The 23,091-nt window shown below is 37.5% G+C and overlaps 1 protein-coding gene across 1 annotated transcript in view; it reads left to right on the forward strand.

Annotated features, from left to right (window-relative positions):
- The first annotated feature begins 1,071 nt into the window (after positions 1-1,071).
- The window catches only part of lamb2 (laminin, beta 2 (laminin S)), an 80,160-nt gene continuing 58,140 nt past the window's right edge, over positions 1,072-23,091 (forward strand). Inside the window, exons 1-2 of the mRNA XM_051949812.1 lie at positions 1,072-1,206; positions 1,432-1,503. Coding sequence (XP_051805772.1) covers positions 1,467-1,503 — 37 coding nt within the window. The 5' untranslated portion in view covers positions 1,072-1,206; positions 1,432-1,466. The remainder of the gene's footprint in view (positions 1,207-1,431; positions 1,504-23,091) is intronic.

Consider the following 23,091-nt stretch of genomic DNA (forward strand, 5'->3'; position numbering starts at 1 on the left):
GCCGCAGCAAGACGGAGTATCTGTGTGTGAATGAGAGGGACCCAAGTGGAAGAGTGAGGTTACAGGGAGAAGAGATCAAGAAGGTGGAGGATTTTAAGTACTTAGGGTCAACAGTCCAGAGCAATGGAGAGTGTGGAAAAGAGGTGAAGAAGCGTGTACAGGCAGGCTGGAACGGCTGGAGAAAAGTGTCAGGTGTGATGTGTGATAGAAGAGTTTCAGCTAAAATGAAAGGAAAGGTTTACAAAACTGTGGTGAGACCAGCCATGTTGTTTGGTCTGGAGACAGTGTCCCTGAGGAAAAGACAGGAGGCAGAGCTGGAGGTAGCAGAACTGAAGATACTGAGGTTCTCTTTGGGAGTGACCAGGATGGATAGGATCAGGAATGAGTACATCAGAGGGACAGCACATGTTAGAGGCTTTGGAGATAAAGTCAGAGAGGCCAGACTGAGATGGTTCAGACATGTCCAGAGGAGAGAGAGTGAATATATTGGTAGAAGGATGCTGAGTTTCCCACTGCCAGGCAGGAGGCCTAGAGGAAGACCAAAGAGGAGGTTTATGGATGTGGTTAAAGAGGACATGAAGGTAGTTGGTGTGGGAGAGGAGGATGCAGAAGACAGGGTTAGATGGAGGAAATTGATTCGCTGTGGCGACCCCTGAAGGGAAAAGCCGAGAGGAAAAGAAGAAGCTTGGAAAAATTGTTTTATTAAAGAATTGTGTATGTTTAAAAAATATACGCTATTTTTTTTATAAAGACTGTTTGTAAATCACAGAAATAAAGTGTCATTTTACACGTTAGACAGACAACATATTACAAAACTACTTAAAGTCCACACATATTTAAAGGAATATTACATTTATTAAATTAATTAACAACTATTAAAACCACCAAAAAATAATGTCAGTGCGTTAACACATGAATTTTTGAGCCGAATTAACCTAAAATAGTTTACAGAGGACATCATCCTCCCACCGCTGGACTCGAACTGACGACCTTCCAGTCGGCCAAGCTCCGGCCTCCTCCAGCGGGGCTCCTCCCTTCTCTGATCCGCTCCGGGGGCTCCAGCTCGGGGTTTCCGGGCGGAGAGAAGCGGAGGACTCCACAGCAGAACGCCGCTCGGCTGCGTTTCTGTCTGGCAACAAGTGGACCGAGAGGGAGGCTGCGTGGAAGTCAGGAACCGAGAGAAACATCCGAACCAGAACCGAACCGGTGAGAGAAGAACCGCCCCGTGGTTCTAGAAGCTGGAAACCTTTTATGGAGCTTTGTATTTCGCACGAGTTTTTAACGTTATAATCCACTTTACTTCCACAGAAGTGCAGTTGCAGAAAAGTTCACATTTATACTGATTTGTTCTCGGATTATAAATGCACCACCAGCGTTTTGCTCATAAATAATTAAACATAAGTGAATGTTTTTATCTTCGTGTCCCTCCAGAGGACCTGCTGCGGGTCACAGGTTGCCCCGGCTGGATGGAGATGAGAACCCCGCTGCTGACGCTCCTCTGCGGTGAGTTTTCACTTTGAAGTCGCTCCGAGTTTTCTGCTCCAGAACTAAATCCTCAGAAGCGCAGCTCTGACCGAAAACAGGCAGCTGCAGGTCAGAGAGCTTCTCTTTGATTAGTCCCTGGAAGTACGGAGCCGCTGGAGCGTTTATCTAATCCTGTGCACTGTCTGAAGGAACCAGGAGAGATGTTCTCACAACCGACAGGTTCGAGTAGTGTCCTAAAGAAAACATTTTAGTCTGATGGTCAAAGAACGTTTTAAGGATATTTATAATTTCTAATAATGTTCCTGTGAGGTTAAAAGTGAACTAAGACAGAACGTTTTAACATTCAGAGGATGTTGTCAGATTATGATCCATGATAACTAAAGAAGAACGTTCTCAAACCAACATTCAGAATATGTTCTCCAGATGTTATCAAGGCCTCAGAAGACAGAATGTATTTTTATAAAACGTTCCTGTAATTTACAATACAACAAAAAGTGGAACATTTTATCTGCAGTGTTCTGAGGATGTTTTGGGGATGTTGCTGTCGAGAACGTTCTTCTATAAAACGTTCCCACAATGTTAACAAAGATGGATGTTTTCAATGCAATAAGTGGGAACTGTATTGGGAACATTTTTAGAGCATCTTTAGAGAACTTTAGGAAAACTTCTCAGTGAAAACATTTTGCAGAACCTTCTGAGAATGTTTTTAGAACCAAGAAAGTTCTAGCTGGGTCAAAGAGCAACCCAACAACACAGAACTATTACCAACGAGTTCTAATAATGTTCTAAAGAAAACCTTTTAATCTGATGGTTAAAGAACATTTCAAGGATGTTTATCATTTCCAGTAATGTTCCTGTGAGGTTAAAAGTGAACTAAGACAGAACGTTTTAACATTCAGAGGATGTTTGGAGGATGTTGTCAGATTATGTTCCATGATAACTAAAGAAGAACGTTCTCAAACCAACATTCAGAAAATGTTCTTCAGATGTTATCGAGGCCTCAGGAGAACATTTTACCTGCAATGTTCTGAAGATGTTCTGGGGATGTTGCTATTGAGAACGTTTTTCTATAAAACCACTTCGTAAAGACAGAAAAAAAAAATGAAAGTCTCTAAAAGTGTTCTCAAAGCATTTTCCATATGTTGCATTGAGAACATCCTTCATTTGTTATCATTATGGGAACGTTTTATAGAAGAACGTTCTCAACAGCCAACATCCTTAAGAACATTTTAGCTAAAATGTTCCACCTTTGTTAATATTTTAAATTACAGGAACGTTTTATAAAAACACATTCTGTCTTCTGAGGCCTCAATAACACCTGGAAAACATTTTCTGAATGTTGGTTTGAGAACGTTCTTCTTTAGTTATCATGGAACATAATCTGACAACATCCTCCAAACATCCTCTGAATGTTAAAACGTTCTGTCTTAGTTCACTTTTAACCTCACAGGAACATTATTAGAAATGATAAATATCCTTAAAATGTTCTTTAAACATCAGATTAAAATGTTTTCTTTCAACATCATTAGAACTTGCAGGTAAAGTTGTGGGAGCGTTCTCTGTTTGCTGGGTTACTGTTTGTTCTACTTAAAGTTTTTCTTCTAGTTCTGCAAAGTTCTTGTTGTGTTAATCCTCAGTGGAGAGGACATGAACAGAGAGGAGAGAACTCTGAGAACCGGTAGCTGGATGTGAGTGTCGGTTCCTCAGATAAGGTGGCCCATGTTTCTGTTTTTAGGGCCCCAGATGCCCTGAGGGTCTCTGGGGTCAACTCTGTCTGTCTCTGTGGGTGGCGTCGTTCTGTTTATGGTTCTCCTAAAACAGCCAGCTGAGTTCGCAAATAGAGACACCAGCTTCCACCTACATACTGCAAGAACCCAACCTTCCTGAGGGCCTGCAGGAGGAACGTTCTCACAATGTTAACATTTCTAATAATGTTCCTGTGAGGTTAAAAGTGAACTAAGACAGAACGTTTTAACATTCAGAGGATGTTTGGAGGATGTTGTCAGATTATGTTCCATGATAACTAAAGAAGAACGTTCTCAAACCAACATTCAGAAAATTTTCTCCAGATGTTATCGAGGCCTCAGAAGACAGAATGTGTTTTTAGAAAACGTTCCTCTAATTTAAAACTAGACAATTCCCGCATACGGAAATCGTGGGAGGGGCTCGGGCCGTCCACCCGTCGGGCCCTCGCGCGACCCCCATCCACAGAGTCTTATTTGGGCATTTTCCGGGCCGTAACAGGCTTTCATTTAGAAATTATACGGTGCTTTTATCTCTGACAGGCGGAGACAGGAAGATGTCACCTGATGAAAATGTGGATTGGAGTTACTTTAAAGGCTGTTTGAAGCAGAGAGGTTTTTGTTAGCTGTGAAATGAAATGTGTGTTCACATCCTATGCATCACCTGGGGGCTAAGCCCCCCTGTCCTTTAAACCTAGTGATGCCTCTGTGGCACTGTAGCACATGTCCTGAGAGGGTTTTTTTTGTTTGTTTGTTGCTGAAGACAGGGGTTTTTTGGAGGCTTCTGTATGAGAAACCATAAATCCCACCATCACAATATATCCATGGCTGAAAAGAAGAGCTTGTTTTTTTTAAGACTAAATGAAGTGTGTAGGTGAAATTATGTATGGAAAAGCATAAATCCCAGCATCACAATATATACATGCCTGAAAAGACGAGATTTGGGTGTTTTTAAGACTAAAATGAAGTGTGTAGGTGAAATTCTGACGAACCACGTCATAAAACATGACTTAGAGAAAAAAGGTAAGATCGGCAGGAAAAAATCACAACCGGGATTCGAACCCCCGCCGCCCAGGAAAATTGTCTACAATCTGACCAAATTTAATTCTCCTAATACTTGTCGTTTGGTCGTGAGAGCGATTCAATCGTGAAAGTTTCAGGCGGATTTTGCATCTCTACTCCACTCTGCGGAGTCACATGACACACTCTAAAGAGAGCAGATTTTGAGAATTTTCACTTTTTTGAGGACTCACTGAGCAAAAACTGTAAATGTCAGCATGACATAAAATACATCCCTGCGTAGACAAGAAAAATCACTACGTTTTGATGGTTAAATGACGTTTCTAGGTGAAAGTATGGCGAAGCAGTGGCGTTGTGAAAACAGGTGAGTCTTCAGTCTGAGTGATTCAGTAATCCCATTCATGTGTATGTGGAAAATCAATGCAGTTTTTTGCTCATAACTCTGGCAAATATGAATGAATGTCTTAGAAAAGTCATAGCCATCGATTCCCGATAAAACCGCACGAGCCGATATATAATTTGTGTGTGATTTGTCAAAGGCCTAGGCGAAATACGGAGCCAAAGTTTAGGCGGAAGAAGATTAATAAAATAAAATAAACTCCGCGGGAGAGCAATAGGGTCTCTGGCATTTCATGCCCGAGCCCCTAATAATAACGAAAGTGGAACATTTACCTGCAGTGTTCTGAGGATGTTTTGGGGATGTTGCTGTTGTGAGCGTTCTTTGATAAAATGTTCTGAGAATGTTCTGCAAAGTTCTAGTAATATTTTCAGCGTGACATTTTCTTTTAGGTTCCCAAAATGTTCTTCTTAAAGGCAGATGAAATTCTGTAAAGATGCTCTAAAAATGTGCTTAAAACTTTTTCCAAATGTTGCATTGAGAACGTCCTTCCTTTGTTTACATTGTGGGAATGTTTTTTGGAGAACGTTCTTAACAGCAACATCCCCAAAACATCCTCAGAACATTGCATGTGAAATGTTCCATCTTTCTTAAAACACCACATCACATGAACATTTTTGTAAAAATCACCTGAGGTCTTGAGAACATTTGGAAAACATTTTCTGAGTGTTGGTTTGAGAACGGCTAGAATATGAGCCAAAGTTTTGGGAACACTTCGTGATGTTTGACCATGGTAGAATTTTTCGGGTTCCAAAAATGTTGTGAGAAAGTTCTGGCAATGTTTTCAAATATTCTTTTAGTTTCTAACATGTAAGTTGAAAGTTCTCTGAAGACGCTTCAAAAATCTTTACGAAAACATTTCCCAAATGCTAAATTGAGAAAATTCAGAACATTGCAGGTAAAATGTTTCACTTTTGTTAATATTTTAAATTACAGGAACGTTTTATAAAAACACATAATGTCTTCTGAGGCCTCGATAACATCTGGAGAACATTTTCTGAATGTTGGTTTGAGAACGTTCTTCTTTAGTTGTCATTGAACATAATCTGACAACATCCTCCAAACATCCTCTGAATGTTAAAACGTTCTGTCTTAGTTCACTTTTAACCTCACAGGAACATTATTAGAAATGATAAATATCCTTAAAACGTTCTTTGAACATCAGATTAAAATATTTTCTTTCCAATATTATTAGAACTTCTAGACAATGTTTGCAAATTATTGAGAAAGTTCCCTGCTTGCTGGGTTGCTTTTTGACTCGCCTAGAACATTTTTCTTGTTCCAAAGAGGTTCTGAGAAAGTTCCTCAAAGCTGTAGTCGTCGAAAGTTCTCTGAAAACGCTGTAAAAATGTTCTTACAACAGTTACCTAATGTTGCCTTGAGAACGTCCAGAACACTGCAAATTACAGAAACATTTTAAAAAAACGCATTCTGTCTTCTGAGGCCTTGATAACATCTGGAAAATGTTTCTTGAATGTTGGTTCGTTCTTCTTTAGTTATCATGGAACATAATCTGACAACATCCTCCAAATGTTCTTTAAACGTTCCGTCTTGTGTTCATGAGTTTATACAGAATTAAAGAGAGCTAACTAGTGAACTAAATACCGTCTAATTAAAGCTTCTTTTAACGCGATGTTCTGCTCCGAGCAGAGAGTCGTCGAGCTAAAGATTAATCAGAGTAATGACCCTCAGTGAAGAGCATCCTGAAGCTTTGTTCTCTGCAGCTGGAACACTAAAGGTTCCAGTTAAAGTCTATTAGTGCTGCTGTTGTCACCCACAGTGTCGCCTTCACTCATCTCTTTATTCTGGATAACAAAAAGCTCAGCAGGAGGTTGAGGACACAATTTGTAGCTTTGTCTTCTGAAGGTTTTTACACTTTGGTGGCCTAAATGCAACACTTCCATCCACAAACACACATTAAGACCATTAGTGGTGGCTGTCATTTCTGTCCTGGATCCCAAAACCCACTGGTGGATTTAAAAAGTGTGTTTTTTTTCTTTAAAACTGTCCAAATTACACCATTTATCTGAGCATCAAACAGAAAGAATCATCAGATTTTCAACTTTTATGATGGTCATTGAACTACTCATCTAATCCAAACCAACCAAATCTGACCTTAAAGTTGTAGCGTCGCTTAGCTAACTACTATTTAGCATAGAATGGTCTGACTGTATTTCATTATTATTCTACTGAACGGTTAAAAAGACTATTTGGATCGTTCTTATTGTCTATTATCCATTTAAATGACAGTGTTTGTCTGTAAATGAGCTGCAAACGTTCCACCAGAACAGTTCCATCATTTATATTTTAAAGGGACAACTCAAATAAAAACCCCAAAACTCACCGGTGGGTTTGAAAGTCCTGTTTTTTGTCTTCAAAAATGACCAAAATTACTCCATTTACAAGCACCAAAAACTGTAAAAACAGAAAGAATCATCAGATTTTTAAATTTCTGATGGTCACTGAACTACTCATCTGAGCAAAATCTATCAAATTCAGGCTTGAAATTGTCGCGTCGTTTAGCTAACTACTATTTAGTGTAGAATGATCTGACTGCACCTCATTATCATTCTGCTGTATGGTTAAAAAGACTATTTGGATTGTTTTTAATGTGGATTATCCATTTAAATAACAGTGATTGATTGTAAATGTTCTGCAAATGGTCCACCAGAATAATGCTACCATCACTATTTTAAAGGAACAGCACAAATAAAACCCTCAAAATCCACCGGTGGGTTTGAAAGCTGCGTTTTTTCTTTAAAAATGACCAAAATTAAACCATTTACTAGCTCTAAAAACTGTAAAGACAGAAAGATTTATCAGATTTTCAATTTTCTGATGGTCATTGAACTACTCATGTAAGCCAAACCAACCAAGTCATCGCTTAGCGAACTACTATTTAGTGTAGAATGGTCTGACTGCACCTCATTATCATTCTGCTGTTTGGTTATGTGGTGGGATCAGGTTTAATTCTATACCAGATAATGGTTTTTACGATGTTTGGGCATTTTGCACCTGCCTGACCGAACCGAGGACCTTAAAGTTAATCCTCAAACCTCCAGGCCTCTAGATGTCATGAGTTTGTGTGCAGCAATAACAACATGATGACAGTCGAGTCTGATCAAATCACAGAATCACAGCGACGATGAAGCGGATTAACAGAGTTTTTGTTCAGTAAACTTTACAGAAATATCGTCAAATGAGGTTTTAGGGCTTTGATGGCTGCTTCTTTAGTCATGGCTATTAAATGTTTAAACATTTTTTAATCATAACTAGATTTCTGCTTTATTAATGAGGATCACTTTAACTGAATAAATACAATACAAGTAGGACTGATGATATTTTTAGCCTCATGTGACCTGAAAAAGTCCCTGAATTTCAATAATTTGACTGTTTGCCACAGCTGGGTCATTTATGGCTTCATGATTGCATGAAGGAGTGCAGAATATTTTGCTTTTTACAGAAATAAGTTAGTGCAAACCATTTGTTTTTGGTGATTTTTCATAATGACACATGTATTTTAAGCTCAGATTTGGTTGAAAATCCAACAATTATTTTAGGTTTTAAAGTTTTCCAGCTCTGATGATTGAATAAATCTGGAATAAACATGTAAACCATTTATTTAAATACTCACATGTGTTGCCAATACTGGGGAAAAAAGCTAAATACTTGAGAAGTTTTTAGATTTTTAATTTGTTTTTATACTTGTTTCGTATCCCATTTGCGTAAGCGCATCCTGCAGTTCAGCCGAAAAGTGCCAGATTTTTTGTGAATTGAGTGTTTGATACAGCTGAGTCCCTAATGGCTTCATAGTTGCATGAAGCAGTGCAGAATATTTAGATTTTTACAGAAATAAGTTAGTGCAAACCATTTATTTTTGGTGATTTTTCATAATGAGACATATAGATGAAATATTGAAATTTTAAGCTCAGATATGGTTCAGTTTTCACACGTTTATTTTAAGATCAGTCAGGAAATTCAACAATCCAACAATTCTTTTAGGTTTTAGTTTCTTTTTTTGACTTAAACATAAAATCAGAAGCACAAAAAACAAAACCACATTTGTTTTGTGTGTTGAATTCATAAATGGAGACAAAATTTAGTTATTTTTTTATTCATTGTCAATTTTAAGCTCAACTTTGGTTCATTTTTCACACATAAAATCCAGCAATTCTTTTAGATTTTACAGTTGTCCAGCTCTGATGAATTAATAAATCTGGAATAAATGTGTAAACAGTTTATTGAAGTGTCCACGTGTTGACAAAACTGGAAAAAATACTGCTTTTATGACTTTTATGACTTTTTTTATTTGTTTCTATACCTGTCTCGTATCTCACTTGTGTAAACACATCCTGCAGTTCAGCCGAAAAGTCCTTGAATTTTTATAATCTGACAGTTTGTCACAGCTGAGTCATAAATGGCTTTATGGTTGTATAAAGAAGTGCAGATTATTTTTTTTTTTCACAGAATCTGGCTGGTGCTATTGGTATATTTTTGGTGGATTTTCAAGTATTATCACACCTTGCAAAAAAAAAGAAGCTAAAGGGCTACATTTCCTACATATGTGATGCGTTTTCTGCCTGATAAAATCTGTTTTTATTGTTTAAGAGGAGATACAAACATGTCCAGCTCCACACAAGGCCTGATTTACCCCCAAACCTGCAGGGAATAGAAAGTGAGAAGAGGAAAGTGGAGGCACTGCTGATTGTTTTGTCCTCAGGTCTTTGTTTTCTCTCTCTCTAATCACACACTTAAACACCAGTTAACCCCCACTGTGACCTCCAGGGTTGAAATGACCTCTGACCTCGTCATGGTTCGTCCTCGGAGGCGTCGGGAGTCGAACGGACAGTTTTCTGTCTCAGGTTTTCCAGACGCTGTTACTGTCAGAAACGTATTTCTTCCTCTGAGTTTCCTCTCTGCTGCTACATTCTGCATTTCGTACTTTTTCTTTATTCTTACGTCACAAACCACAGATTGTTTTGTACAGCATGAATACAGCTGGGACACTTTGTATGGATCGATCCGAGTGTTTTTTTTACCGTAAATATTGATTCTTGGTTGTTCAGAAAAGTCGATATCTGAAACCGATTTATGTTAAAAGTTACGATTTAAACACAGCATGTGATGACAGCAAACCTGGCACATGGTGATTCCAGTTTTTTACATTTTTTGTTTAACAAATAATCAAATTTTTTTTTCTTTTGCAAGTTTTATAGCTTTTTAACCCACAGTTTGCACAGAAGATATTTTTCAACTTTCTTTTTGTTTCTGTTTTTATGATTTCTGGCATTAATGCTGTAAAAACCTGAACACGACTGCAAATTTTGAGCTCTCTGCACACATTTTGGATTCATTTTGAATCATTTTCTGCATTTTTTTTCAACTAAATAATTCATGTATTTATTGTTTTTATTGTTGTTTATCGTGTCATGCTAACTGTTTTATAGTTCACACAAGATATTTTTTGGGTTCTTTTTAAATTCTAGTCATGGTTGTTCTGTTTTTAAAGAGCTGCAGGACTTTATATTGCAGTGAAAAAATTGTTCAAAATGAAGAAAAATGAGACAGGAGCTAAAACAAGTAGAAACTGCTGCTTGAACTTCAGGGAATAAACGTGCTTTTAAATTTTTTTTTTTTTTTCAAGATTTGGAGCTTTTTAACTTTCGTGTTGCACAGAAGAAATTTTTCAATTTTCCTTTTGTTTCTGTATTTATGTTTTTTTTATTAATATTGTAAAAAAGAACAAAAAAACAAAAGCAAAACTAAAAATCTGAGCTCCTCTTCACATCTGAGAAGCAGTGGCTGTGAAAAACTGTCATTTTGGATTCATTTTGAGACATTTTCTGCAATTTTTGCAAAGTTTTTTTTAAACTGATTGTGTCATTCTTACTGAGTCCTACTACACAGATGATATTTCTGGGTTCTTTTTCAGTGAAAAGTAAGCCAACAATGAGTAATAGTATAATTTTATTTATGATCTATGGCATTAACCCTGTAAAAAACTAAGTAACATTAAATTACTGTCATTTTGGATTCATTTTGTGCCACTAAGTAATCAAAAAATGTCAGTTTCTATCTGATTTTAGTGAAAAGTGAGCCAACAAGGAATGAAAATATTTAGTTTTTTGTGATCTAAGCAATGAACCCTGTAAAAAAAACTAAATAATATTAAAACCTTGTGTTCCGCTGTGAGAAACTGTCATTTTGGATTAATTTTGAGTCATTTTCTGCAGTTTTTGCCACTAAGTTTTTAGCTGATTTTTTTCATTCTTACTGAGTCGTGCTGCACAGAATATGTTTTTGTTTTCTTTTTAAAGTGAAAAATGAGCAAACAGTGAGGAAAAATGACATAGGAGCAAAGAAAGCATCAGAATCGGCTGCTTGGATTTCATGATTTTACTTTTTTTAAGTTTACAACTTTTTAACTGCACAGAAGGTAGTTTGGGGTCATTTTTAGTGAAAAGTGAAGTGAAAAATGAGCCAACAGTGAGGAAAAACCAGTCAGAAAATGCTGCTTGGAGTTTGGAGGATTAACATGATTTTTACTTTTTTTTAGATTTTATGACTTTTTAACTCGACTTTTTAACTTTTCAACTCGATATTTTGGAGTTCTTTTTCATTCTAGTCATGACTGTTCTGTTTTTAAAGAGTGCTGGACTTTATGTTGCAGTGAAAAATGAATCAATCAACAGTGAGTAAAAATGAAACAGGAGCTAAAAACAACCAGAAACTGCTGCTTGGAGTTCAGAGTTAACATAATTTCTGGCTGGGTTTGTATAAAATACCCTCTCAGACTGTTTAAATGTTAAAATAAACTCTGATTTTTTTTCATGCAGATTTTAAAAAATGGATGTAAAAACAATCTAAACCTATCTTTTGATGCATTTGTAGGCAGAGCCAGAGACTATTATCCTGCTTCATAAATCCATGCTGCTCCTCGTGTAGGAAGGAAAGCTTGACATGAAAGTAAAGCTGCAGTAATTCACCTTTCATGCAGGTTTATGAGCGAGTGTGTCGGCTCTTTGTTGGGCAGGTGAGAGCTGGTTTGGGAGCCGGAGAGTTTGCTCCCGAAGCCTTTGTAGAGCCTCCGGAAATGTGCAGATCCCAGAACAATGGCTTAGCAAAGCCGACTAACCAGCAGCAGCTAGAAAACAAGAGAGAGGCTGAAAAATAGAGGGAGAGAGATGGAGTCAGGACAAAGAGAGAGAAAGGAGGGGAAGACTTGATGCTCAGGGGGAAGGGAGAAGGTCGGCTCACGTTGAGTTAAGTTTCCCTGTTCTGTCGGCTGCAGCTTTTCTGGATGAAAGAGGAGGAGGTGAAGATAAAAGAGGAGTAGAGGGGGAGGAAATGGAGCTGGACTGATTAGAAACAATGGAGGAGGCTGGCAGAGTGGAGCTGAATGGTGAAACAGGTGATCTACAGCACAGAGAAGACGTTTAAAGTCGGTCACAAAGACCTTGTTAATACAACATTCTCACAGGTTTTATTCAAAACATTATAGCACAGACAACGGTTCGAAAAATTGCATGAAGGAGCGCAGAATTACATGTGATTGTTGGTGCAAACTGTTTGTTTTTGGTAGAATAAATATTGCAACTTTTAAGCTCAGATTTGGTTCATTTTCCACACATTTATTTAAAGAACAGTCAGGAAATTAGGTTGCAAATCTGACAGTTCTTTTAGGTTTTACAGTTTTCTAGCTCTGGTGAATGAATAAACCTGGATTCAACATGTAAACTATTTATTGAAGTGCTCACACGTGTTGCCAATAGGGGAAAAAATGGTCAATATGATAGAACTTTTCACGTTTTTAATTTGTTTCTATACTTGTCTCGTATCTTTCTTATCTGGTCGATCCAAAATGTCCCTGAATTTTAATAATCTGACTGTTTGTCACAGCTGGGTCACTAGTGGCTTCATGGTTGCATGAAGGAGTGCAGAATATTTAGATTTTTACAGAAATAAGTGAGTACAAACCATTTATTTTGGGGGATTTTTCATAATGAGATGTGTAGATGAAATATTACAATTTTAACCTCAGATTTGATTCATTTTTCACATGGGATAATTTAAACAGTCAGGAAATTAGGCTGAAAATCCAACAACTCTTTTCGGTTTTACAGTTTCCAGCTCTGATGAGTGAATAACCCTGGTGTCAACATGTAAACTTCTTTCTTTCTTTAAGTGCCCTCATGTGTTACCAGTATTGGAAAAATGCTAAATACTTCAGAACTTTTCCATTTTTAGTTTGTTTCTATACTTGTCTCCTATCATAGTTGTGTAAACACATCCTGCAGTTCATCCAAAAAAGTCCTTGAATTTTTAGAATCTGACTGTTTGTCTCACTTGAGTCACAAATGGCTTCATGGTTGCATGAAGAAGTGCAGAATATTTTCCTTTTTACAGAAATTGGTTCATGCAAACCATTTGTTTTTGATGATTTTTCAAAATGAGACATGTAGAATAAATATTAAAAACTTAGATCGCATTTATTTTTCACGCGATAATTTAAAGAACAGTTAGGAAATTAGGTTGAAAATCCGGCAATTCTTTTACGTTTTAATTTCTTATTTTCGATTTCAGCATAAAATCAAAAGCACAAAAAAAAAACACAGTTGCTTTTTGTGTTGAATTCTTAAATGGACACAAAATTTAATCAGTTTTTCATTTATTTTCTGATGACGGGTTGAATCTCTGACAGTTTGTGTCAGTTTTAAAGTTATTTTAACCCAAAAAACATTGTGACCACTGCAGTCGTTTGGCTTTTAGAAGCTTTTGTGCATATTTAGCAGAAGTTTTTCATGATTTGTGCTTTCCACAGAAGTTCCAGGTGTGACTGTTTTTACCTGAAAACCAAGAGAGCATAGAGGGCCCAGTTTATTATAGTTTAGTCTAACGAAAAATTGCTTTTACACAATCAAATGTCAGAAGTCTGCTGATATTTCAGTCTTAAACACAGTTAGAATGTCACTGCGTCACATCTGGCCTTTTTGTTTCTGATGTTTCATCTCTTGGACTCTCCTCAGGTCTGGTCTAATAACAGGATAATCAAAGTTTGTGTTGTGCAGCTTGTTAAAAACCCTCAGAGACACTCGAAACCTGTAATTATCTAATAGCAGACAAGCAGCAATTACAGAGCGACACTGAAGGACAAGAGGAAAAGTTAGGAGGCAGGAAAGAAAGAAAGAAAGAAAGAAAGAAAGAAAGAAAGAAAGAAAGAAAGTCGTATTTAATGTGCTTATTATTTTCATTTTACCATTTTTTAAATTGAACACGCTTGTTGCCGTGGAAACAGCTTGACCTGCAGCCACGGCATTTCATTTTTCAGACCAGTAATTAAACGTGAAAACATCTAATAAAGTCTACCTGTTCATATCTCAACTTCTATTTCAAACAGCATGAGAATTTAACTAAAACTCTGCATGTTCGCCGTCATGTCGCTACATGTTGTGATTCCAGGGAACCAAACATGTTATTTTATGACACACGTCTGCTCTGTAGTTCACATGTGGGATCACACATCTCTATTTCAGCATGTTGATGTGTTTGATTCATGAAAGAAACTGTGTTACTTTGCATTTTCTGACTCTGGTGCAGAGATTTGAGAAATGAGGCTAGTTAGCTTGAATGCTAACTGTGTTTAGTTAGTTTAGTTGTTTTGTTTAGCTAGTTTTGTAACTCCGTTAGCCTTCGTTTGGTTTTATTTGATACTTTGAGTTAGAAAAACCCGCCAGCTCTGTTGTCTTTGTTTAGCTAGCTTTACGAGTTTAGTTGTTTTGTTTTGCGAGTTGCAGAAGTTTAGTTCTTTTGTTCAGCTAATTTCAGGAGTGGAGGTGTTTTTGTTCAGCTAGTTTCAGGAGTTTTGTTGTTTTATTTAGCTAGTTCTGTAACTCTGTTAGCTTTCGTTTGGTTTTGTTTGGTCTTTAAGTTAGCAAAACCCACCAGCTGTATTTTCTTTCTATTATCAACCAACCAATGGCATCTGTTCTTTTCCTCTTTTTATTTCCGCCCAGCCAACCTGAGACCACTGGGTCGTAACAACAACAAATATATATAAGTTTTCTTATTATATTAATTTCCCATGTTCGTCTATTTTAACAACTTCACACCTAAAATAGAGTCCAGTAAAGAAATACTGGAGTAAAGAAATCACATTACTTACATTTTAAATGGTGTTTTATTGGACAAATTAACATTCTCAACACATTTATTTCCAAATAATGTGATAATCAGCCAGCATTGTCTAGAAAGTTTAGATAATCCATCACAGTGAGCAAGTCAGCATTACAGAGAAACTGAGTTAGGGTTAGTATAATGTTACAGGGTTTTGGAGAGACATATTGTAAAAAATAACTGTCAAAGTTGAAGATATTCAGACATGTGAGGCAGGAAAATAACATCTACACTTCCAGTTATGCAGCTTGATAGTTGTTTTTGTTGAAAATTGTGTTAAGATTCATCATATTTGCCTTTAAAATACTGCAGTTTGGATACGTAACTGACTTTCTGTTAAAACCCAAACTGAGAAGATTCAGGGTTTTTTTTCTCAAAACTTTAGTCAAACTTAAATTGTGCAGAGTGCAACAATTATGTATATGTAATATGATGATCATTTTGATGAACATTAGTGAGATTCTGGAGTTTGCTGATTGATTCCCATCATTTAACTCCACAGATATCTGCAGAGAAACCACAAAGACTTTTTTCATTCTTCCGTCAGGGGACGCTTCAGGTCATCATCATTTCAGGACTAATGTTGAAAAATGACTCGTAGTCTCCTGTGTGTTCCAGATTATCCTCCAAGTGTCTGACCTTTTGACTTTTGGCCACACAGAGTCTCACTTTCAGCATTTTAGTCCAACACTATTATGTTATTAGGCTGATTTTTAGATGTGCACATGAGCACAAATGCACGTTTTAGGAATAAATGTACGCTGGATATCATTTCACGTATCAGAAACCTGCACACACATCAGATGCTTGTCTTCGGTCCCTGGTGTAACGTAGTTTCCTGAGTTTTTCCCTCTAAGAGGAGCCAGGTTTTCTGTGATTAGCAGCAGCAACTCGGCTCCATGTTTCTCCAAAAACACACGACGTCTTGATCACAAACCAAAGCCACAGATGGACCGAGCTGGTTGACCGACGGCCCAACATCTGCTGTCCACGTGCTCCTTCTGTTTGGTCGCTTCATTGAACTTGTGGCCGGTAACTGATTTTAGATGCAATCGTCGTCATCCATGCTGCACTTGGTAAGCTTTTAGTGATGGAGCTGCACAGTGGCATCGGTTTTTTGTACCGAGGACTTTTATGTTCTACCACAACAGTGTTTAAGGACTTTTTTTCTGAGCTCTGGAGACTGAAAACTTAAGGTTTCAGCTTTTTCCTGTTTCCAAAGGTCATTAGTACAGCAGCAAATTCAGGTTTAAGTCACATTTTCTGTTGAATAGTTAAACCTAAAAGCTGAGGAATCCTGATGGAATCGACAAGGTTGCTATCAGACTCCAGAGCTTCATATAGCTGTCTTTTTTAAAAGGCTTTAGTAAGATTTAGTGAACAAATCTTTTTGTGCAAAATCAGTGGAGTGTCCCTTTACCCTTTAAGGTCTGGGCAATTTCCGCCCGAAATTTCTACTGAGATTTACAGAAAGTAAATTGAATGCTGTTCTTGAACTGTTTGGAGTACATGCATGGTTGGGGTCTCATTTGAAAGCTGACAACCTGAATTTTCACCCAGTGCAGTCAGAATTACTCTAGGTGCTACTGGCACAGAGTATTTCATGTTGGCACACACTGAATTAGGATGAATTTTTTTCTCGCCTACATTTTTTCCCTAATAAAACACCTGAAAATCAGTGTGGCAGCACTGTAAGAGCTTGAAAACACAATATTGCAAAAAGCCTGGGGTCTTACATAGTTCAGGTCAAAATTTCAGAGCAATACTACAAGAAATGAGTGTTTCACACATGTATTTGTACTGATATGCTCCGCCCCTGTCAATGTTGGATACACTCTTTATACACTGTGCACACTCTCTACAGAATGGTATAAATTCATTTTCACTTCATTTTCACTTCATTTTCATTTCAAAAACTCATAAAGAACTCAAAAAATCACTTCAGATAGGCTTCAGTGTCGATCACACACACAGATTGAGAGGAATACAGAGAAACAGCAGGTGGAGCCCGGAGCTCACGAATGAAACATCATATAAAGCCGCTGGCAGAGGCGGGATTTATATTCAAGCCATTCAGCAAGCTCATTGGCTACCAGGCCTGTCAATCTAACGTTTCCTCCGGCGTGATTTGCTGAGAAACAAGTCAATCAAGTGATGTAATCGATATCTGTCAGACTCGGCCATGGTTGGCTATATCGCCGAAGTAGGCGGAAACGAGTCACCTGATTGGTTGAAGTCCGGTTTGAAGCGGTCGAGAAGCGTTCAGTATCCATTTTGAATCGCGAACAAAGGGAATAGGACCGTGTATGATAAAGTTATAATAGAAAGATGCAGTGAATATGAAACGCACAGCGCCACCACGCGCCGCGTGCACGCGCACGGAGCCGATCGTTTTCTGGATTTTTTACCTATTTCGAGACATGTTTTGGCCAAAGTATTATACTGGATTGTTTCCTCTGGATGGCTAAGCTTGGGTTCTGGCCAGTTTTTGTGGATTATCTTCTTTTATGACCAGAAACGAGCGTCCAAACTGCGTCGACAGGTGAGCTGTGCACGTTTACATGACTTGTTGTTTGTTGGATAAATGTGTTTATATTACCCGCTGTGGTAATCACATCTGAAAGTGGTTTATACCGGCGGATTCATGAGAATCTCAGCTTTCTATGTGTGTATAGTGTTTGTATAATCGTGTTTGCAGTGTCCTTCTATTTTAAAAAAAAGCGTATACCGATAAAAAAAACGGCCCGCCCGCGGGCCGCCGTACTTTAACTTTACTTACTTTACGTACTTTAACCAAGACTTATTAAACAAGTTATTAAATTTGTAGAGTTTTACTGTTATTGTACAACCTTAAAACTTCTCTCACAGCAGCCAATGCTAAGCCAACAGCGAACGGCTAATTTAAACAGAGTTACCAAGAATTTAATGTAAGATCTGGACCTTAGTGAACAATAAAAGTGATAAAACAGTGAAAGATTAAAAAAAAGTCATGTCAATGGAGGAGATCATTTAATGGCTCCTATTTCAGTTTTAGAGAATTTGACGTATTCTGAGTCAGTGTAGAAACATTTTGAGTCACTTTTTGTAAAAAAATTTAAGCATTTTGAAGATTTTTTTGAGTTGTTTTGTCGAATTTTAGGTTCTATTGGTAGGATTTTTGTCAGTCGATCCCACATAAACAGAGGAGATCATTTAATCCCTCCTATTTCTATTTTACATGCTCAATTATAGTCACCCTTTTTATTCTGCCAAGGAATGTGGCGGAGTTATGTGACATTCAGCGTTGGTCTGTCTGTCTGTCTGTCTGTCTGTCAGCAACATTACTCAAAATCAGACATACAGATTTTGCTAAAATTTTCAGGGAAGGTCAGAAATAATACAAGGACCAAGTGATTAGATTTTGGCAGTGATGCGGCTTATAGTCTGGATCCACAGATTTGTTAAAGATTTCTGTATCATTGCGAGATAGCAACACGGCATCACTGTAACCATGACAACAAGTGAACGCTACATCAGCTGCCTGCTGTTGATGACATGATTGTGATCCTACTACAAATTCACTGCTGAGGACTTATCAGGACTTATCCATTGGAAATGATACAAGGAACAACTGATTAAATTGTGGGGGTGTTTCTGAGTCCCATCAATTCCTGCCGCCCGCTACATATTTAGGTCATGTGATTTGGTATCTGTACATAACGTACACAGGCATAACACACGCCTGTGCTCAGCACAAGCTCATTTAGTTTGTGGGTGCATCTATATTAAATGGAATCATTCTATGTTGCTGTGATTTCTGATCATCAGTAACTAAAACTAATGCTGCATTTCTGACAATGCCATAGGGGGGAATGAAGAGCTTTGGAGGAGGACTGTGCTCTCTGAGTGCTTTTCTCGTCAATGAAGAAGTCTACTTATGAATGACAGGTTCTCTGATATCACATGCTGTTAAAACATTATGTTTAATGTATATTGGTTCCAGATTTCAGTTATTTTTCTTGATTGTCAATAATCAAAATCGACATCACCTCTAAAAAACTCAACATTGTTTGATCCCTAGCATTGTTCAATCCATTATTAATCCCACAGTGGAGAAATATGCATTTTTACAGCAGCAGAAGGAAGCAAACATTTAAAAAGTAAACCGTAAAAATCAACCTAAAGTACTGGTTCAGATGGTTTAGTATTGCATCAGTGATAATCTGTATTCAAAGGTTGCTTCTGCTGTTTAAATCTTCAGCGTCTTTAGACTGAAGGTTTGGTTGCTGCTCAGATAAGAAGCGACATTGTTCCGCTCCACCTGTTGCTGCTTCGTTCCATATTTCCTCCCGCCGTGGAGCGATTCAGACGTCTGCAGGAATGTGACCGAATCGTCCAGCTGCCTTGTTAATCAAACTGTCTCACTGAAGCCAAGAACAGACCCAGAGACAGCTGAGGAGCCCACACCAGACATACCACGAATGCAGACCAAACACAGAAAAACTGACCAGGAGATAGAAATGAGCTCAGTTTACAGCAGTTCGTGAAATATTAACGATGCTTTAATGCGAATTCTCTGAATGCAAAAGTCTCTGTTGGTGTTTTGAAGCAGCTGTAGATGTTTTATGATTGCAGTAATTAAATGGTGGCAGTGTGGTTTAATTTAAAAGAAACCACAGTTATATTAGTCCACAGTTAATTCAGCGGTGGCTTAAATCATAATTAGTGGAAAAATATCAAAGATGATTAAACTGAGGCAGCTGTAAAATCATTCCACAGTTATTTAAAACATTTATTCCATTTCTTTTTTAACAAACACAGATCTTGTTCTTAATTTATTTCCTCATTAATTTACTTCTCTGGCCAGAAAGTAAAATTACCACTAAAGACGGGTTACATCAAAGAAAAGGTTCATTTTAGGCAGGATTCCCTTATAAATTACAAAATTTGGTGTTTTTGCTTTAATCGTGCTGCACGAATGTTTATTTTATGCCTCATTATTTCAGCATTTGTCTTCTGTCTTGTTCTTTTTACCCCAAATCAGTTTTGTCCTCATTCAGCTGCAGCTATTGACCCTCTGAGCTACAAAACCCGCTGTAGGGTTTGAAAGTCATTTGCCTTTTAGAAAAACACCAAAAAATATACCATTTATCATCCAGAAACTGTCAAAAAATAACGAGGAATTGTCAGATCTGTCAACTGTCCTTGAACTACTCGTCTGTGATGTTGAAAAAATGAACTAAATCCAAACTGATGAAGATGATTTTCGCCACAGTTGCTTTACTGTACTTTGAAAATTGGCCAAAATGAAGCCATTTGTTCAAATCACTTTCTGTAAGAAAAACCTAAAAATTCTGCGCTCCTTTCTACAACCGTAAAGAATGGATTTACTCAGCTGAGTCCAACAGTCAAATAACAATAATTCAGAGACTTTTCATCTGTTGATCAATTAAAGCTGGTGTAATCAAATACCCATAGTACACAGAACCAACATTTATTTCTCGTATTTTAATGGTTTTTGTTGGATTTTTTGCAAAATAAGCAAAGAACTTCAACTTTTTTTTCACTATTTCTGGCATTACAACTAACTGTTGTGGTTAGCGGCATTAAAAACACAACATAATCCTGCAGAAATAAACAATCTAAATTGTAGACTTGATCTTATTTAGTGCAATAAGTCACGTGGACACAGTTTCTTCTGTTTAATTATAGCTGTTGGAGTTTATTTGATCCTTTTCCAGCTGTGGTGCTTCATTTTATTCATATAAATAATGATACACGACATTAAGTTCAGCGGATTTGATTAAAAGAGGATGGAAACAGTGGATAAGGGGAGCAGCAGGTGTTATATAAGAGAAAGAAGGTGGGAGGTTGGGAGTAATAAAAAATAAACAAATGTACGTTTGGATTTGGGAGTCATAATTAAATACCCATAGTACGTAGAACTAACACTTCTTTCTAGTATTTGTAACATCTATTGGTACTTTTAACGGTTTTTGTTGGATTTTTTGCAAAATAAACAGAGAAATTCAACTTTCAATCATCCATCCATCCTCTATACACCGCTTTATCCTCACTAGGGTCGCGGGGGGTGCTGGAGCCTATCCCAGCTGACTTGGGCGAAGGCAGGGGACACCCTGGACAGGTCACCAGTCTGTCACAGGGCTACATATACAGACAAACAATCACTCACATCACACCTACGGGCAATTTAGAGTAATCAATTAACCTCAGCATATTTTTGGACTGTGGGAGGAAGCCGGAGTGCCCGGAGAAAACCCACGCATGCACAGGGAGAACATGCAAACTCCATGCAGAAAGATCCTGGGCTCAGGCCGGGACTCGAACCAGGGATCTTCTTGCTGCAAGGCGAAAGTGCTAAACACTAGTCCACTGTGCAGCACGAAATTCAACTTATTTTTCACTATTTATGGCATTATAGCTTTACAGAAGACATATAGATCTTGTATGCATGGTTGTGTTATTTCTATAGAAGTACAGGAGTAAATTGCTCTAAAAATAAAAGTCACTACAATATTTAGATCATTAAATGAAGCAGACATGTAGAGCTGGTTGTTTGAGCATGTATGTAGAACCGAGTGTTGTTAGCAGCATTAAAAACACAACATAATCCTGCAGAGATGACCGATGTACATGGTGAAGCTAATTTTATTTCGTAAAATATGTCATGTGGACATAGTTTATGTCTTTTTTTTAACCTTTTCCAGCTGTGGTTCTTCATTTTCTATATGAATAAGTAATGATACGTGACATTAAGGTCAGCGGCTCTGATTAAAAGAGGATGGAAACAGTGGTTAAGGAGGGCAGCAGGTGTTATATAGGAGAAAGAAGGTGGGAGGTTGGGAGTTATAAAGGAGGAGAACAGCTGGATGTTTGGATTCGGGAGTCGACTGTCCGTCAGCTAAGTGCCGAGCAAAGAGAGAATGTAAACTAATTAGCCGGGGGGAGTTAAAAATAAAGTGCTGTTGACTTTTTCCCCGACTGGGCTCTTAAAGCGGCCGTCTGATGTCGAGAGCTAAACTTATCTGAGCTGCCTCCAGGTCGAGTACGATCTTTAAACGACACTAATCCCGTCTGTTCGCTGATATCAGCTCTACAGGTTTAATGTTCTTGGAAATGCGTCTGACATCCTGCTATCTGAGCAGATGTGTTGTGTTTTGTTGACTTTTGTTGTCTCGGTTTTCCTTTGTTGTTTACACTGGTGGACGTCGGTAAGCTGTGAGGAAAACATCACTCTGCTGTTACATCCTTCAGTTCCGATGCTTGATTGAACCGGTGCAAATGACAAAAGAGGAAAAAACAAACTAAAGCAGCAGGAAAACACACCGACTGGCAGCTTTCAAGGTGGTTAGCGTTCATACAAATCATGAGCTACTGCTGTGTTTTCTGAAATTGCAGTTTGTTATGAGGTGAAATTATTTAAAAGCAGTATTCATTTATTTTGGTGTAGTTTATACCTTTGTTTTTCTGTTTAGGTTTTTTTTGTGCTTTTGAATGCAGGACCTGGACGTATTTCTTGATTTATTGCAAGGTTTCTTGGGGGGCTTGAAGTCAAATTTGTGCTATTTGGAAGCAAATTAAGCTTTCAGATGCAGAAAGGCTGCAGAAAATAGCACAATTTATGCAATGTGTTATAAAAAAGCAACTATTTTTCCCAGTTGTTTTGCAGACACTTTGTTTATGTGTCAGTAGTTTTTTTTTCCATAATCAGTGCCTCTGAATTAAGATTTAGAGGTAGAACATGAGGGTTTTTTGGTGATCACAGTTTAGATAAAGCGGTAAACCTTGAATTACTGCTGCACCTGTCAGACTTTGTGTTCTAGCACAAAAAACACGCATTTTACAATGACAACAGTAGTTCAGTAATTATTTGAAATTTACAGTTATTCTTGATGAAAACTGTTAATTTTGTTAAATTAAAATGAAACATACTGAACATTTCAGTTAGTTTCAATTCAGTTTGATGTCGTTTAATTCAATATCATTTATTGGCATAAATATCACATTTACAACATCGCCAAAGTATCAAAGATGGAGTAATTCTAAAAATTTAAAAAAGGAAGAAAAACAATTCAATTTATTAAAAAAGCGGAATTTCATTTTTTTCAATCGTTTTTACATATAATTACTTTTCTGAATTTCTCTGGTTATGTAATTTTATTTTCCGAGCAACACCTGGTAAAATAATTTCCTTCAGGATTGATACAGTCTTAGCATAACTCACCACAACTGAGCATAATTTTGACTAGCCGAACTTAGCTTAGCTTGTCTAAA

The sequence above is a fragment of the Acanthochromis polyacanthus genome, chromosome 6 (genome assembly GCF_021347895.1).
Source record: "Acanthochromis polyacanthus isolate Apoly-LR-REF ecotype Palm Island chromosome 6, KAUST_Apoly_ChrSc, whole genome shotgun sequence".
NCBI lineage: Eukaryota > Metazoa > Chordata > Actinopteri > Pomacentridae > Acanthochromis > Acanthochromis polyacanthus.